This window comes from Podarcis muralis, chromosome 13, assembly GCF_964188315.1.
Source record: "Podarcis muralis chromosome 13, rPodMur119.hap1.1, whole genome shotgun sequence".
In the NCBI taxonomy this organism is placed as follows: Eukaryota; Metazoa; Chordata; class Lepidosauria; order Squamata; family Lacertidae; genus Podarcis; species Podarcis muralis.
In genome coordinates this window covers 30,339,485-30,358,071 of record NC_135667.1, presented here as the reverse complement: position 1 = coordinate 30,358,071, position 18,587 = coordinate 30,339,485, and the positions used below count along the sequence as shown (strand labels likewise).

The window sequence follows — 18,587 nt, the reverse complement described above, 5'->3', positions numbered from 1 at the left end:
GTCACCATCTGCAGTGATCATGGAGCCCAAGAAAGTAAAATCTCTCACTGCCTCGATTTCTTCCCCTTCTGTTTGCCAGGAGGTGATGGGACCAGTGGCCATGATCTTCGTTTTTTTGATGTTGAGCTTCAGACCAACCAATATTTGCGCTCCTCCTCACTTTCTGCCATCAAGTGGCGGAAACCTACAGATGAATTCAAACATAATATTTACAGTTGCATGCTTGTCCAAGCATGGGCCTTTGGTCTCTTCTTCTAAAGCCCAAGCAACTTATTTTTCTCCCTTTCCAGAGCTCAGCACGCAGCCTTCTGTATCTCAATTAGGCCATGTCTTGCAGCTCCTATGAGAGATTTCCACTTTTACCTTCTCCTGCAGCTTTGCTCTCTTTCTTTCAAGTAGAGAAGAAGCACTGCAAAACTTTATTCAATTTAGCAGTGCTCCCGATCGCATGAGAACTACTAGAGAACGCTCTAGAATTCAGTTACCAACCAACCAAATATAAGGACATAGTAATGCATACAAGCATTTGCAATTTCAGTGAATTAAATTACTAAATATCACTGACCTGTACAGCTTGAGGGTCCCATCTTCACCTCCCCTTCATCAGCAGAGACCTACTCCTGCCCTTTCTGCAGGAAAACCCATTTAATACGGAGAGTCTCATAGTACCATCAAAAGAACCATCAGTGTATATGGTGCTTTGCAAAGGAACATCTAAGGAACAAACAGCTTTCTGCCCCAAAGGACTTACAGTCTCAATTTCTACAGTGGAGGAAATAACAAATGCCAGGGTGGAAAAAGAAAGCACTCCTATGTATTCTTGAACTGCCCCACTGAAAGCTATTGCTTTGCTTTAGGGCTACTTTGATGTGTGTAGGTTGTGGCTGTTTATTTTGACTAGTGTCTTTAGCGTGTCACACTTACAAAGATGTAGGGTATGTTCACATTACCACTAATTCTGCCTCCATCATTAGCCACTTTCCATATCGATTCTGTAGTTTGTTGGCAAACACTGTTGTTTGGTGTGTCCCCCGCCCCCCCCCCCAAACCAGTTTCAGTCCTGCTAGAAAACCAAATGCAGAGGAAACAGTGAAGTGAAATTCGAGACAGCTGTTGCACATATGCAGATGACAACTTTGTGAATAGGAGTTTCAGTCGTAGGGGGGTTGTAGGGGCAGGGAAACCAAAATGGTGCTGTGTGTTGGGCAAAGATATCCTTCTGATGTGAACAACACAGTGCTTAAAATGCAGTTCGTGGGGGAAATGACCTTGCTGCGTTTTAAGCTTCTAATGTGAGCATACCCGTATTTTGGAATGTGTTGCCGAAACTGCTATGGCCAGGGATTTTTCCGTATTCTTTCTTCCATATTCAGAACGCCACTTTGTGGAAAAACCCACGGAACATTCCGGGCACTGGAAAATTCCACATACCTGTGCTGATGTTTCCAATACCCTGCCTGCCTCTACTCACCAAGCTCTACTATCTTGAAATGTCTGCATTTTTTCTTGTGATCTGTCCTCACTTTCAGCATTCTTCCACTGAGCTCTTAACTTGGGTGTGGGCCAAGAATGGCTTTCAGGAAAAATATATATTGTGCATCTGAATTTTGAAGAGAGCAAAATCCTGGAACGTTCACAGTTTGGAGTGGGTGTGGGGAATCAACGTATTGCAAGAGCTTTCTATCTACTTTTTATGGTTTTAATAAAGCAAGATACATGCTGCCTCAGTCATGAAATCTCTCTCCTTCCTTACACCCACCCAGCCACCCTCCCTGACTGGGGAATGTTGTGATCTGGACTTCATGAGTGTGGGGGGGCGGGGCTGGGGGGAGAGGCTTTGCTGTGTGCCAGTCTTACGGTTCTGAATCCAAACTCAAATATGCTCCATGATCTTGTATGAAAAAGGGATTGGGGCTCCAAGCACACACCCCGGCAATGCTTTATTGCAGACCTATTTTGCGACATCTTCTCCCCTCCCAAATACAGCCATACTTTGGTTTCTGAATGCCTTGTGACTCAAACATCTTGGCTCCCGAATGCCGCAAACCCGGAAGTGAGTGTTCCGGTTTGCAAACTTTTTTTCGGAAGCTGAACGTCCGACTTCTGCGGCTTCCAATTGAGTGCAGGAAGCTCCTGCAGCCAGTCGGAAGCCGTGCCTTGGTTTTCCAATGTTTTTGGAAGTCGAACAGACTTCCAGAACGGATTCCATTCAAGAACCAAAATACGACTGTATTTTTTATTGATTTTGTCAGCTACATATAAAATGAAGTGCATAAATTTTAAATACTGGGGTGACAGGGCCAAAGAAAAACAAGAAATGGTAAATAAAAGAAAAATACAAAAAGCATTAACATTGACAGAATAGGCAAGTTCTAACACCTATGACATAATGATGTGGGGGGCGGGGAAGAAATATCAAAACAAGCAGGTAAGAATATGTTGATTCAGGTGGCATTAGATTACGTAACCCTCTCCAAAGTGATAGCTGAGCAATGGTGGGGGAATAATCGTTGAATGTTTGTTTGCATAACCTAGAAACAGGAACCAAACCGCATCAAAACAATCTGTCTTCAAAGTGCCACAGCTTTACTATATTATTAGTAGTATTATTTATTAAATTTCTATACTGCCCTTTCTCTGAGGATCACAGGAAGGTTTACAATATAAAAACACAAAAATACATAATATAGTAATGAACAAACACAATAAAAAAGGTAAAGGTACCCCTGCCCGTACGGGCCAGTCTTGCCAGACTCTAGGGTTGTGTGCTCATCTCACTCTATAGGCCGGGAGCCAGCGCTGTCCGCAGACACTTCCGGGTCACGTGGCCAGCATGACAAGCTGCATCTGGCGAGCCAGCGCAGCACACGGAACGCCGTTTACCTTCCCGCTGGTAAGCGGTCCCTATTTATCTACTTGCACCCGGGGGTGCTTTCGAACTGCTAGGTTGGCAGGCGCTGGGACTGAACGACGGGAGCGCACCCCGCCGCGGGGATTCGAACCGCCGACCATGCGATCGGCAAGTCCTAGGCACTGAGGTTTTACTCACAGCGCCACCCGCGTCCCTGAACAAACACAATACCCACCCCCCAATTGCAAGTGTAGGGTGTTCAGCTCCTTAGTCTGCACTGTGTTATATGCTTATAATAGTGCTATAATAAATGATGCTATAATAAAGGAGTTAGTCTCCTTTACTAGCAGTTGTGCGAATCTGTCATGGTTTCTCCATGCTACCATGTCATTGCTGTCCATAGAAGGCTACAGCCTGTCCAGGAAACCTTGCCCAGAATATCTGTGGCATGAGAAGTTCCAGGAGTTCAGCTGGAAGTTGCAAGATATGTACTACCCGAAAGTTCTCTTTCAAACCAAAGACACCTGATGGTCAGAGACTCTTGCGTGACAAGCCGCTTCCTCCAGCCTGTTCTTGCACGACCGAACCTGCCAAGGGTTCCTTTCACATGGACATGCCTCCAGAGATTTTTGCACCCACTGTTCATATCTGGTTCTGGGATTGTAAGGGGCTGCTGGCAGGGAGACGAGAAAGGGCCATTGCATCTTGGTTATCTTGGCATCCATCTGGCGTTGACAAATTGGCCGGGGTCCAAATCTGATCAATGGCTGTCGCAATGGCATTGCAAATCTGCCTCGGGGAAAGAGGACTACAGGGACATTTCCCTTTCCAAAACAAATGCCTTTCTTGTGAAGGACAGCGAAATGATCCAATGTGGGAACGGCTAAGAGTTAGCCCTGCCTCTCAGCTTGCCTATATAAAGGGAGCTCTCCAGGACTGACCCTGCTGACTCTCCCACTCTGCATTGCCTCCTGCGGCCAGAGAGAACCATGACTACTTACTCCAGCCGCAGCCAGTCCTTCTCTGGAGGGATCCAGAGTTCCCGAGGGGGGAGCCTGCGTAGCCTAGGCAGGTCTCCGACAGCATCGAGCATCTATGGGGGCACCCCAGCAAAGAACGGCCTGGCCTGGCGCTATGGGCAGAGCGGTGCGGAGGCGAACATCTTTGACATGAACGAAAAGGGCACCATGCAGAATCTGAACGACCGCCTGGCTGCCTATCTGGAAAGGGTGAGTAGCTGGAGTTTCCTAGCAGGGAAAATGGGTGCTGAGAACTGGCCTCAAGATATACGGGTGGTACAAATGCTCCTCTGTCTACCTCAGGCTTTGCTTTCGGAAGGCAGAGGAAACAGGGGCAGGGCTTGATTTCTAAAGGGGACCCTGTTGCTCCGTCTGTGTTGGCAGCTGTGCCACAGGGCCGGCCCTGCCGTTGGCAGAGTGAGACATGTGCCTCGGGCGGCTGACTAGGTGCATGAAAGGGCAGGAAATTGCCACTTATTTTATTTAGATCATTACAGCTTCACTCCCAGGGAGAAGAGCTTTTGTGGTGCTAAAACAACTTGGCCACTTTGCACCTTGACTTAAGCATCATTTGCTGTTCTGCTTCAGGCAATAAAACGGCTTGGCTTGGGCTGGATCTGCTTTGCCATCTTCCCTGGAAGAAAACCCTAAATTCACACACTCAGCATTCAGCAACCGTTTCAGAAATGTCAAACGTTTGCAAATGCAGTCAGTTCAACACTGTGAGATACTTCAATAAATAACAGGGGAGGGGGCATTATTTTGCCAAATGGAATTGCTTTATAACAAGTTTAGGCTCCCTACCATTCTCTAAATCCAACATAATGCATAACTGGGAAACTTGGGAAAATAGGACTTACTCAGTTAGAAAGGCCAAGGACTGAACTGTTAGTGCAAAATGTTATTCCTTTATTGAGATCAGCACATTGTTGGAAGTACTTTTGGGGTTCTATCTATCATCTATATCTATCTATCTATCATCTATCTATATCTATCTATCTATCTATCTATCTATCTATCTATCTATCTATCTATCTATCTATCATCTATCTATCTATCATCTATCTATCTATCTATCTATCTATCTATCTATCTATCTATATCTATCTATCTATCTATCTATCTATCTATCTATCTATCTATCTATCTATCATCTATCTGTCTATCTATCTATCTATCTATCTATCTATCTATCTATCTATCTATCTATCTATCATCATCATCTATCATCTATCTATCTATCTATCTATCTATCTATCTATCTATCTATCTATCTATCTATCATCTATCTATGATCTATCTATTTTTAAATTTGTATATTGTCATATACCTCCAGGTCTCAGAGCAGTTACAACATAAACTGCTTGATTTCTGTGTTAGCTTGTACTTGATTTGGGGGTAGGATTTACTGGACCCAGTGCATTCCACGTGAATCCCCCCCCCCCCCGACTACTGGCAAGAGCTGCTGCTAAATGTGCATATATTAGCTTAGATTAGCCTACCTTACAAGGCTGTTGTTATTTGTACAGTGGTGCCTCAGGTTAAGAACTTAATTCGTTCTGGAGGTCTGTTCTTAACCTGAAACTGTTCTTAACCTGAAGCACCACTTTAACTAATGGGGCCTCCCGCTGCCGCCGCACGATTTCTGTTCTCATCCTGAAGCAAAGTTCTTAACCCGAGGTACTATTTCTGGGTTAGTGGAGTCTGTAACCTGAAGCATCTGTAACCCGAGGTACCACTGTACTTATTTGATTTCTTACCCACCCTTCCCTGTAATGTCTCAGGGCAGGTTGCAGCAATATGAAATAATAATTATTAAAAGCAATTTAACAACAAATCACAGGAGTAGGCAGGATCCTATTGCAAAGATAAAAGTGGAAGGAGGGGGAGGATAACGTACACAATGTTGAATTCCTGTGTAGAAAAGCAAAATGCAAATATGCAATGTCATTCGCAGCAGCCCCCTTCCTTTAATTGCCATGTTTCGTAGTTCTGACATGTCCAAGAATATATACATAAGGCTTCCCACCCCGATAAATCGCAACGTGCAAAAATAAATAAATAAATAAATATGTGCAGTTTCAAACTATCGACTCTCAGCATAGCCTACCTCACAAGGCTGTTGTGAAGCCTTCAGCTCCCGGGAGTGAACTCAATATCCAAATATAGAACAAGAAGTAAGATATACATGTGATTTCACAACTCTCTGTGAATCACATACACAAACCATTTGGTCAGCCTTGACCAGCAAAATTTTACAGCCTGCAGGGATTTAAATTTTCTGCAGCTGTAAGGTGTTTGATTATTTATTTTCTCTTTTCTCTTTTTGCTTATGGTTACTGCATATGAATTAATAACAGCCCAGTCATGACAAGCAGGCCACTAGTGGCTGGGTGGCGGACATTGCATTAGTGACATTTTTCCTAAGTAGGGAGGAAGCACCTGGCCATTATTTCAAGAGAATTACTTCTGAGGAAAGCAAACCAAAGCCAGCCAATTCTGTTTTATTCTGTAGAGGCAGTACATTTTGTGAGTGAACGAAATATTATGGAAAAGGAGGAACGTGATTAAGCACAGACACCCCCAGTGTCTTCCTCTGTCCAGCATTTGCCTAGCTGCAGCAGCCTCTGCTAGTTTTTCTGCTGCTCTGGGAGGGTCCCTCCTGAGTCCCAGGTGGGGATGGTCTGTATCTCTTGCTCTAATAGCTTAGCAACCACTGTTAAGTGTCCTTAATGACGCTGAAGCCTTAGAGCTGCCTCCGCATTTTGTGCTTTAACTTTCTTCAGAAATCTCCAACTGACTTACTTTTTTTTAAAAAAAATGAAAGTTAAGAATCTGGGTTCCCTGTTGGCTCAGGGCCTGGTCCCTGTGTACCTTCTGTAACACCCCACCACCGCTGTTGTCCTCCACAACATTCACAATTCATTCCTTGCTACTATTCTCCATGACCATCACTTACGGATCTTTTAAAAAAGGCAAGGATCTATACCCTATCATCATTCCCTCTAATATAAAACTTAGGTGGGTCCTATGCCGATCAGCTTGGAAGCAAAACGAGACCATTAAAAAGTAAGACAGTTGTCGTTGTTTTCATCCTTGGAAGGGTTCCTTAGGTTTGTGAAAGTATGTTTGTTAATTGAGTGAAATAGTTAAAAGCAACAGCCCAGAAACAACCAGGCAAGGACTTGTGCTCATTAGCTTCCTGGACCTACAGAAAGTGGAGAGTGTCAACTGAGAAAAGGAAGATAAAGAAGGAATCTCTCTGTTTACACCCTAAAGCTATTGCAAGCTACTCTCTAGTGAGTAGACTGAAAAGTCAAAACAGCTTAAAGGAGAGCACACGTGTCCTTGGTGGGCTTCAGCAACCCCTTTATTCAGATATCATCACTGTTGAATAGTGGGTAGACATAGCAGACAACACAGCGATTTCTCCAAAGCAGCTCTTTATTTGTAAGCTGGAACAGAACTGAACAGCAAACAGCTCAGCCGGCCTGCTTTTATAGGCAGCAATAACAACCCAGGGTTTCCTGCCTAAAGTAACTGATGTGGACCTGAGTGAAAACTACCGGTATATACATGATACTCCTGGTGGCCAGGGTGAGAACTTCAATACATACAATACATAACAATCACCACCCTGTTTGATTTCCTCTGCCATATGCTAGGTGCGCTCCCTTGAAGAATCTAACAGTCAGCTAGAGAACAACATCCGGGAGATATACCTCAAGCGAGCATCAACGGAGGCTCCGGATCTGAGCAGCTATTTCAACACCATCACTGACCTGAAGTCTAAGGTACCAGGATGATTGCCAATTCTTTTTCTTCCAAAGGGATATAGCTTAGTGGCAAGAGCATTTTGCATGGAGGAGTCCCCAAATTCAATCCCTGGCATCTCCAGGGATGTGCAAGATTTTCAGTTGCAAAACAAAACGATTTTGCCTACTGATGGGCTTATTCTTGCACTAACAGAAGCCTGTCCTCTGGGTGGTGTAAACTGGGCCTGTTTTATACCTCCAACACTGGACTCGTGCATGGTCAGTATCCAGGCTTGGTTCTCTGGTGGCCTGCAGATCCCCATACTGAGATCTACGATACCATTATGGAGACTAACCGACCTCTTTCATCCCTCTGCAGATCCAGCAGGAGACCTTGAACAACGCTGGGCTGCTCTTACAGATCGATAATGCCAAACTCGCTGCTGATGATTTCAGAGTGAAGTAAGGACTCTTCATCCTAGCTGCCTCTTTCTGTCCATCATGCATATACAGTAATAGCCAAGGCAAGACGATGACCAAATACAAGGATACAATATCAATATACACTTTTTATATAATATGAAATAGATGAAATCACATAAACAGAAAACTTATGAATCTCTGAAAGTCACAGAATATGCACTCTTAATGGATTCTCTTGAAAACTTAAAACCAAATAAACATAAGTCTTAGAAGGCTCTGAAAGTCTTTGAAAACTATGTAAGTCTCTGAAAGAAGCAATGTAACATAGCATTATGACCACAGCTCCATAGCAATTGTTGTTATACTTTTCCATTCACCCTATACAGTGGTACCTCAGGTTAAGTACTTAATTCGTTCAGGAGGTCTGTACTTAACCTGAAACTGTTCTTAACCTGAAGCACCACTTTAGCTTAAGGGGCCTCCTGCTGCCGCTGCACGATTTCTGTTCTCACCCTGAAGCAAAGTTCTTAACCTGAAGCACTATTTCTGGGTTAGCGGAGTCTGTAACCTGAAGCGTATGTAACCTGAAGTGTATGTAACCCGAGGTACTACTGTAGATGGGTTTCTGAAGCATTTCTGTATCCTTCTGCTGTGCTGAAGAGGAATTCCACCAAAGAGTGGGTATATCTGAGATCACTGTTCACAACGTCTGTTTGTGAACTACTTCGGCAGCGTTGGACGCCATAAACAAAGCTTTACAGCCTGTTTTCACCAGCTAAGAATCTGATACATTGCTTCTTTCAGAGACTTGCATAGTTTTCAAAGACTTTCAGAGACTTATAAGCCTTATATTTATTTGGTTTTATGTTTTCAAGAGAATCCATTAAGAGTGCATATTCTGTGACTTTCAGAGATTCGTAAGTTTTCTGTTTATGTAATTTCATATACCGTATTTTTCGCTCTATATTACGCACCAGACCCACAAGACACACCTAGTTTTTCGAGGAGGAAAACAAGAAAAAAATATTCTGAATCTCAGAAGCCAGAACAGCAAGTGGGATCGCTGCGCAGTGAAAGCAGCAATCCCTCTTGCTGTTCTGGCTTCTGGGATAGCTGCGCAGCCTGCATTCGCTCCATAAGACGCACACACATTTCCCCTTACTTTTTAGGAGGGAAAAAGTGAGTCTTATAGAGCAAAACATACGGTATTTCATATTATAGAAAGAGTGTATATTGATATCGGATCATTGTATTTGGTCATCGTGTTGCCTTGGCTATTACTGTCGTTTGCAACACAGGGGCTAAATGGTTTGGTTACACATCATGCATATACAGCAGAGGTTTTCAACCAGTGTGTTGTGGCACCCTGGGGTGCCTTGAATGATGGTCAGGGGTGCTGCGGGCAACGCTGTCCTCTGTCCATCTTCCCTTCCCTCCCTCCTCTGATGTCCTCTTGCATCTCTGTCTCCCAAAGGCTTGCACGGCAATTCGTTGCAGCGGCTCTGGGTACAAGCTCCCCAGGCGAATGGTGTCTCTGGGGCTGGCCAGGGTGCGTTTCTCAGCCGCTGTGGGGCAGTGTGAGGAGGCATCTCTTTTTGGGGCGGGGCAGTTCAGAGACCAGGAGCGGCAGCTGTGGCTGTTCAGAGGACTCCCAAGGGGAGAGGAGAGGAGAGGAGGCTGAAGGAACCCTCCACAAGGGATGTTGTTTGAGAAAGGGTGAGAGGCTACCAGTTTTGTAGGCAAGGGGTGACATAACTGGGCTCCTGAGCTCCACAGGGGTGGCACAGAAATAATGCAGTTGGTCAAGGGAGCCATGAACTCCAAAAGGTTGATAATAATAATAATAATAATAATAATAATAATAATAATAATTTATTTATACCCCGCCCATCTGGCTGGGTTTCCCCAGCCACTCCCGGCAGCTTCCAACAAAACACTAAAATACAATAACCTATTAAACATTAAAAGCTTCCCTAAACAGGGCTGCCTTCAGATGACTTCTAAAAGTTTGGTAGTTATTTTTCTCTTTGACATCTGATACACAGTATTATTCCTTTTAAAAGGAGGGTGGCCCTGCAACATGTTTTTTTAACGGCCCCAGTGCCTTTGCCAGCATCCAGAGATGCAGGGATTAAATCCAGGCTTTTACAGGAAAAATTCTGGCGACAGGCCAGGGAGTAAAAATAAAATAAAAAATGAAATAAATTGGCTGCACTGTTTACCCCACATCCCTGTAGGGTCAACCACCCAGCTGATGACATGTATCGGCCCTGGGCCTTGGAAGATGGGAGGGATCTGCTGCCGTAAAGGCCACACAGAGGCACAAGTTAAAAAGAGGTTTTCCTTGTTAGAATTTTCCTTATTCTATGGCAATTTATCCAGCTTAATAAAAACCTGAAGATGCTGAAAAGTCACCATCGGGGGGGAAAAGAAAGATGATCCACGTTGCTGTTGGTTAAGGCTGAACAGCAGATTTAGGGCCCCTCCAGATCTAGGGATTTAGGGAGGTTGTATGGTTACTTATCTCCTTGGCTCAGGGGTCGCATAACTCTATACCCTCCAAAATTTCTCTGATGAAAATAGGGACGTCCTAAGGAAAAGCGGGACGTTCCAGGATCAAATCAGAAACTGGGACGGTTTCTGAAAATCCAGGACTGTCCCTGGAAAATAGGGACACTTGGAGGGTCTGAGATTAGGGGCTCTCAATAATAATAATAATAATAATAATAATAATAATAATAATAATAATAATTTATTAATACCCCTCCCATCTGGCTGGATTTCCCCAGCCACTCTGGGCAGCTTCCAACAAAATATTAAAAAGACAACACAACCAGAACCTCAAGGATTGTCCCAGCACACCCTCAGTTATGTGGTTTTGCAGAGCCTTGGCTGGAAAAATACTGCACAGACCCTATTTGCCCACTTCAGGTTGGAAACGGAGGCGGCCATACGGCAGTCCGTGGAGGGGGACTTTGGTGGGCTGCGCAAGGCCCTGGAGGAACTCAACACCAGCCGGGCTACCTTGCAGGTGCAAGTGGACAACCTCGAAGAGGAACTGGCCTACCTCAAGAGGAACCACAAGGAGGTGAGAGCTGGGTGGGCATAGGGACTCAGGAACAGCAGGGCCTTCACACAAGCAGCGGGAAGCTATTCTGAGAGCCGCATGCCAGCGGTGGTTGAAGCCAGAGGCAACAGCGGAGAAAGCAATGGATGCAGATTTCACCTTTGCTCCCTCCGAGTCTCTGCCCTATTTATTTATTTATTTATTTATTTATTTATTTATTTATTTATTTATTTATTTTACAGCTTTATATTTTTAAGAAAAATCTCAAAGCAGTTTACAGCATATTAAAACAACCCGAAGAAAGTCAAATATAGAGTATAAAGTCAAAACAACATAGTTAACAGAAGACTAGAATATTATCTTAAAGATTTCAAAATAAAACATTACAAAGGAGGTCAACTACAGAATACGTATTTAAGCACAAACAAAGTTAACACAAAAAACTTAAACATTTCAAAACACACACAATGAGACTGCTAAGTGAAGTCAGATATAAACTGCACGTTTAAAACATAATTAACAAGAGAATAGGATATTATCATAAGCATGACAGGGCTGTTTGGCAGGCACAAAAAGATGGGGCAAAAGAATCAGTTCGGGTTTGTTGTCAGGCATGGCAACGTCCCTCTGGTCTCACCAGGAGCCTCTTTGGTAGAGCTGGTGAGTGTGGGCCTCATCCCCTAGGCCAGGTGGAAAGGGCCTTGCAGGGAGCAGCCTTCAAGACTCACAGCCCTTTCTGACTTCCGGCTGGTTCCCCACTGATGTGCCTACTCGCCTCTCTTCTCGCCCCACAGGAGGTGACCTCTCTCCAGGGGAGGCTGGGGGGCACCGTCAACGTGGAAGTGGACTCCATGCCTGGCGCCGACCTGCAGAAAGTGCTGGCTGAGATCCGAGACCAGTACGAGGACGTCACGGAGAAGAACCGCCGGGAAGCTGAGGCGTTGCACAAGTCCCAGGTTAGGAGAGGCTCGGCGAGGAGAGATGGTCAAACGGCTCAGGGGCAAAAGGTGGCGGAGGTGGCAGCTTGCTGATGGGATGCATTTGCACGTAAATATTCAGCCTATGCCAACCTGGTGCCCTCTGGATGTTGCTGAGCAACAGCCCCTATCATCTATGACTATTGGCCAAGGAAGGCATGGGTTTAGCATCCTTTTTAAGGAAGTGTTGGGAAGTGGGTGGTGCTGTGGGTTAAACCACAGAGCCTAGGACTTGCCGATCAGAAGGTCAGCGGTTCGAATCCCCGCAACAGGGTGAGCTCCCGTTGCTCGGTCCCTGCTCCTGCCAACCTAGCAGTTCGAAAGCACGTCAAAGTGCAAGTAGATAAATAGGTACCGCTCCGGTGGGAAGGTAAACGGCGTTTCCGTGCGCTGCTCTGGTTCGCCAGAAGCGGCTTAGTCCTGCTGGCCACATGACGCGGAAGCTGTACGCCGGCTCCCTCGGCCAATAAAGCGAGATGAGTGCTGCAACCCCAGAGTTGGCCATGACTGGACCTAATGGTCAGGGGTCCCTTTACCTTTTACTGTTACCTTTTACTGTTGTGTTCCAAAACAACATGGCATACTTTTCCCTTCCAGAAATCTAGCTGGCAAGAACATCTTATTTTCTTTCCGTGCAGCTTTTAGGGATGAAGTTCAGAGTGGGCTTTACTGGCAGGAATGGCAAGACCTCATTATTCCACGACCTTCAGATCTGGTTCAGGATCTGTTTCCATTTCTGGAAGATAAGAGTAGCCACCTCATGTGCTGAAGCCTGCTCCAGCTCCAGCTTCCTTTTCTGTGCTTTGACATTTACATATTCGAATGCTGAGCATTCAAATAACTTCCCCCTCCTTCCTACGCCTCCCAAAGTTTCTGGTCCTTATTGAATTAAGCTTAAGAATGTTTGGGCCGTGCCCTCTGTTTTGCAAAATCTCAGATGCCAAAGGAAGGAAGGACAGGCAGAGTTGGTGCATAACATAAGTTTAAGCGCTTTGCATTCGGTTTCCTGCATTGTTCCCTGGGAGCAAAATTAAGAACACCAATGCAGAGAAACAAACACATAAATTGCATTTAATTTGCATTGTCTATTTAGTCTGAGGAAGCTTGGGAAGATGGGTTGGCTTGGAATGCTGAATTGCTTTGCCATGTTAAAAACATGCTGAATTAACGTTGATGCAGAATTTTGATTTGATTAAAAAACACACCATAAGGCCCTTCTACCTAAGCTGTCTGGCTGGAAGAGGATGCGGGGAGGTTGCACCAGAAATGAGGACTTCTTCTGTCTTGCAGATGGATGCACTCAACCAGGAGGTTGCTGTCAGCAGCGAAGCTCTGCAGGCAGCTATGCAGAAGATCACAGAGCTCAGACGCCTGGCTCAGGCCTTGGAGATTGAGCTGCAGTCTCTCCGCAGCATGGTCAGTACCAGCCACTTTCCCATGCTGCCAAGAGGCTGTGCATCGGAAAGCATAGCCAGAGTGATGTGGATTCCGTGGTTGCTCATGTTTGCCAACGAGTTTGGAAATCTCTGTTTTCGCTTCCTCTTTTTTTTAATTAATGCAAAATCAAGTTCTGGCCCTTAAGTCTGCTACCACAGCCTCGACTGTCTATGTACAATTTGGGTGTGTGTATGTGTGCATGTGTGCACTGGAACAGAGTTCCCAGTTAGGAGAGAGGGAGAGACAGAGCTCCAGCACACTGCATATCTCTTAGTCTGTGTGAGGCTTGAGGAATCCTCTCCCTCCCCACTGATGGCACCAAGAGGCAGGGAGGAAACAAGAAAGTTCTTACGTATGATTTATTCAGTCATCACACTAAAGACAAATAATTCCGGTCATTCCTCCATAATGGAGTTCCTCGCACTGAGCTCCTCCCCCTTCCCCCTCTAGCAACAACACCTGCTTCTACTGTGTCCGTCCGTGGACAACTGTCTCTCACTCTTTGTTCTTGCACCCTTAATGAACTCCATTTTTTTTTTGGCTGGGGGGTCAGTTATGTTGTCCAGAGACGTGTCAGTTAGCTGCTCTGTCTCCCCTCCACCTTCTCCTAACTCTGCCTAACTCTGCTGTTCACCTATCTCTGAGCTGTTATCTCCCTCCAAGCCCTCCTGTAAATCAAGACTGCCTTCCTTCTCTCTGGAAGCTACAGGAGAAGGGAGTGAGGAGACCTCTCACCATTCCTCCTCCTCTTCAGTCAAGTCCTTGACAGCCTGTCCCCATGGATAGGAGACACATAATTCAATTCACACAATGCATACGGGTCCCAGAAAGTGCCTTGGCACAGAATTTAGGCAACTTTGGAGAAGTGATTTGGTTTTGGAGAAGGAGAGTAGTCCGTCACATGTTCCCTTGTAAGCATGATGGGAGTGTGCAACCATTCATGTGTCCCTGCAACTTTGGACACCAGAGATTGGTTGGGGAGCTGTGGTGCTCTCAAGCCCTGAGCTCCTTGCAGCAAAGACAGGATATATAATAGAGACAACAAAAGGCCTCTGCCAAGGCGCCCGGCCATCTGCTTGGGACTTTCACAAAGCAACTTTGAAATATACTCAGAGTCGAGAGTGGATCTCATGCTCTTTATTCAGCTCATAGTGGTGAGGAGGAATGAATGTCTCCGCAAAGTATCTGCTTTATATACATTATTTACACAATGGGCTGCACATGATTGGCTAATTCTGGAATTCTCCTGTAGGCCAATCAGGTTGTGGATTCACTTCCATCTGGAGCCAGATTGGGTGACTCCTGCAGACCAATCATACTGCTGCATTGTTCTAGGACCAATCAGACTGCTGCATTTTGGATCCTATTGTTCTAGGACCAATCAGACTGCTGCATTTTGGATCCTATTCAACTCAGTACATAACAAACTTCCTTCTTTGTTTCCAGAAAGTGGCCCTGGAAGGTTCCCTGGCCGAGACCGAATCCCGCTACGGGACAGAGATCTCGCGCCTGCGTGATCTGGTGAGCGCCAGGGAGGCTGAGCTGTTCCAGCTCAGATCTGATGCCCAGAACCAAGCGGAGGACTACAAGCGACTGATGGACATCAAGAACAGGCTGGAGCAGGAGATTGCTACCTATCGGCACCTCCTGGAAGGGTATGAGGATATGGGGGTGGGGAACGCAAACAAGGCTCCGTCTCCCTGGACCTGCTGGTCACCATTCCTTCTATTTCTGAAGTTCAGGGGTGAGGGTGGATCTTTATGTCACCGAAACAGGAGCCCCCACATGCAAGAGGGAGGTAGCAGCAGGATCAGGGGAACTCCAGGGTTGGAAGAAGTGCAAAAGATCTTTAGGGGAAACTAGCCTTAAGGCGATTCCAGGTCTTTGGGGTCTTTTAACTGACCCAGTGTTCTTTTCTGCTCCCTTTAGGTCAGAGCCTGAGCCACCGCCTACCCCAGGTAAGCAGAAAAACTTGGCTTCTGGGCTGCCCATTAGGAAAACCTGCATATCTTTGCATACATAGAAACTGCAAACCAGGACACCATATCTTTCACAGATGAATTCAGTGGGGCTTACTCCCATTTAAACGGGGCTAGGAATGCAGCCCTGGTCTTTGGTCTGGAGTAAAACACACTAAAGCCCATTGATGAAATCAGTGTATGGTGATTTCCCTGCACAATATAAACAAATCAGCCCGGAATGAATCAGATCATAGTAGTCAGTGTTTTTGCAACACCGTCTGTCCACCAGGGGGCAGCGTGTCCCCACTCCAAATAGGATAGCAGTGCAATCTCTACCAACCTGGTCTTGCCTATGAGCATCATATGAGCATCATACCTGGAAGATGCAGGAAGATCATATTATACAGCCAACCTTAAAAGGCAGCTGTTTCCTTCTGCCAGCCCCTTGCAGTTACACAGTCTAGGACACAAGCTGAGATCAGGACTACTACAGCACAATAGCTTGAGCAAGGGACTCAAGTCACATGTCTGTAGAAGGAGAAGAGAAAAAAACCCCCAAGCCATCAGGCGTTGTCTAAGCAGTTTGTCCTGGGGTTGTGTGTGTGTGTGTGTGTGTGTGTGTGTGTGTGTGTGTGTTGGGGGGTGGGGAAATCTTTCCAGATTCTAAAGACAGCCTGACTTGGAACATGAGTAAAAGGGCCAGATCTCTCAATAGCTTCAGTGTACACACTTCTCTGCCTTTTGCATCGCAGTTCTCCAGCCAAGCGATGTGTCAAAAAATGCATCTGCCGGGATGACGCATGGACAGAAATGCACATTGCAGTGGAAATAGCACACGCCGATGCACTGATCAGAGGAAACCACTTTGCAAAAAAAATAAAAAATGTGTGCATTAGCCAAAATTGCAGATGGCTGGAGGAATTCACACTAAAATGCTGACGGGTTTTCATGAGGACTTAAAAAAAGAGAGAAAAATATTCCCCGCAATTTGACATGGCAATGTGGACAACAATAACAACAACAATTCATTATTTATTCCCTGCTCATCTGACTGGGTTTCTCCAGCCACTCTAGGCAGCTCCCAACAGAATATTTAAAACATGATAAAACATCAAACATTAAAAACTTCCCTGTATAGGGCTGCCTTCAGATGTCTTCTAAAAGCCAGATAGTTGTTTATTTCCTTGACATCTGATGGGAGGGCATTCCACAGGGCGGGTGCCACTACCGAGAAGGCCCTCTGCCTGGTTCCCTGTAAACTCACATCTCGCAGTGAGGGAACCGCCAGAAGGCCCTCGGCACTGAACCTCAGTGTCCGGGCTGGACAATGGGGGTGGAGACGCTCCTTCAGGTATACCGGGCTGAGGCCGTTTAGGGCTTTGAAGCTCAGCACCAACACTTTGAATTGTGCCTGGAAACGTACTGGGAGCTAATGTAGGTCTTTCAGGACTAGACTTAAGGCTGAAAAAAATGAGAAAAACTTAACTTGGCTCTTCTTCCCATCCTTACAGAGCCCTGCTCGAGCCGTCGGGTGAAGACTCTCATTGAAGAGCTGGTGGATGGCAAGGTGGTCTCTTCCCGGGTGGAGGAGGTGGAGCACCAGCTCTGAACGAGGCTGGCTTGGCCACAGAAAGGGCTGGCAGAAGACGGGTGATGGTGGCGGGTGGCGCTGGGGCCACGATTCTGCATGACTTTTCCTGCTGAGCTGATTATATACATGCCCAGACTTCTGTCTTCAAATAAAACGAGTCTTTCGCTTCTGCTGAAGGACCAGCTTTGCTGTGGTTTCTGAGATGGGGTTTGGGGGAGGGCCTTCAAGTCAACATGTGACATTTTCTCCTTTACCTGCACAGCCAGTGTGGTGTAGTGGTTAAGAGCGGCAGACTTGTAATCTGGGGAACTGGGTTCGCGTCTCTACTCCTCCACATGCAGCTGCTGGGTGACCTTGGGCTCGTCACACTTCTCTGAAGTCTCTCAGCCCCACTCACCTCACAGAGTGTTTGTTGTGGGGGAGGAAGGGAAAGGAGAATGTTAGCCGCTTTGAGACTCTTTAGGGTAGTGATAAAGCGGGGTATCAAATCCAAACTCCTCCTCCTCTTCTTCTTCTTCTTCTTCTTCTTCTTCTTCTTCTTCTTCTTCTTCTTCTTCCTCTTCCTGGGTCACTCTCTGGCCCAGGCACCCTTGCTATAATATTTTAGAGGCCCACAAAAAAGTTTATTTCAGCAAGCCTATCCAGACACATAATTTATATAGCTATTTTAAAGAATCACTGATTTTATCTATCATCTTCTTCTTCTTCTTCTTCTTCTTCTTCTTCTTCTTCTTCTTCTTCTTCTTCTTCCTGGGTCACTCTCTGGCCCTTTTGACTTCCCAGCTCTCTGGTCCTGTCCCCTCCATTATATTCCACTGCTGTGTTTTTATCTGGGAGTTGGGGACTGAGCCTTGATGATGGAGCACATGGTCTTTGCAGAGGTTCAATTCCTGACATCTCCAGGTAGGGAGGTGGGAGGGCCTTCTGACTTGAAACCCTGCTATCAGTCTTTGTTGACAATACTGAGCCCGATAGGCCATGGGTCTCACTTGGAATAATGCACCTTCTGGTGTTTCCCACCTGACTACCTTTCTTCCATCAACATCACAGGGGAAGGACTGTAGGTCTGTTGTCGGGCATCTACATTGCACCCAGAATGTCCCGGGTTCAATTCCTGACATTTCCAGGTTGGGCTGGGAGAGACTCCTGCCAGTCAGTGTAAACAATGCTGGGCTGGACGGACTAATGGTCTGACTCGTTATAAGGTAGGTTTTTATATTCCCTGGGCAAAAATAATGGTTGGACTCCACCTCCCATCATCTCTGAGCATTGGTGACGCTGTCTGGGGTTGGTAGGAGTCCAACAACCAGGAGAAAACACCAGACTCACTGGTTCTATTCTATGTGGTAACATGCTTTATAATCTGATTTAGGGATCGTGGAATTGTAGAGTTGGGAGGGACCTGAGGGTCATCTAGTCCAACCCCCTGCGTTGCAGGAACCACACCTAAAGAATCTCTGACAGAAGATCATAAAACCTCTGTTTAAAAAACTTCCAGTGTTGGAG

The 18,587-nt window shown here is 45.9% G+C and overlaps 1 protein-coding gene across 1 annotated transcript; it reads left to right on the top strand.

The window, feature by feature from the left end:
- The first annotated feature begins 3,660 nt into the window (after positions 1-3,660).
- Positions 3,661-17,257, top strand: LOC114582592 (keratin, type I cytoskeletal 17-like). The gene is made up of 9 exons (XM_028703744.2): positions 3,661-4,080; positions 7,536-7,664; positions 8,005-8,087; positions 10,980-11,136; positions 11,910-12,071; positions 13,383-13,508; positions 14,976-15,184; positions 15,459-15,487; positions 17,002-17,257. The coding sequence occupies exons 1-9, from the start codon at positions 3,841-3,843 to the stop codon at positions 17,097-17,099; spliced, it is 1,233 nt and encodes a 410-aa protein (XP_028559577.2). The 5' UTR covers positions 3,661-3,840; the 3' UTR covers positions 17,100-17,257.
- The last annotated feature ends 1,330 nt before the right edge of the window (positions 17,258-18,587 follow it).

Bases quoted from the DNA above. Each gene is read 5' to 3' on its own strand.
- LOC114582592 (XM_028703744.2), top strand. From the start codon at position 3,841: ATGACTACTTACTCCAGCCGCAGCCAGTCCTTCTCTGGAGGGATCCAG. The intron at 15,185-15,458 runs GTATGAGGATAT...TGCTCCCTTTAG, and splicing joins TATCGGCACCTCCTGGAAGG to GTCAGAGCCTGAGCCACCGC. The intron at 15,488-17,001 runs GTAAGCAGAAAA...CCATCCTTACAG, and splicing joins TGAGCCACCGCCTACCCCAG to AGCCCTGCTCGAGCCGTCGG.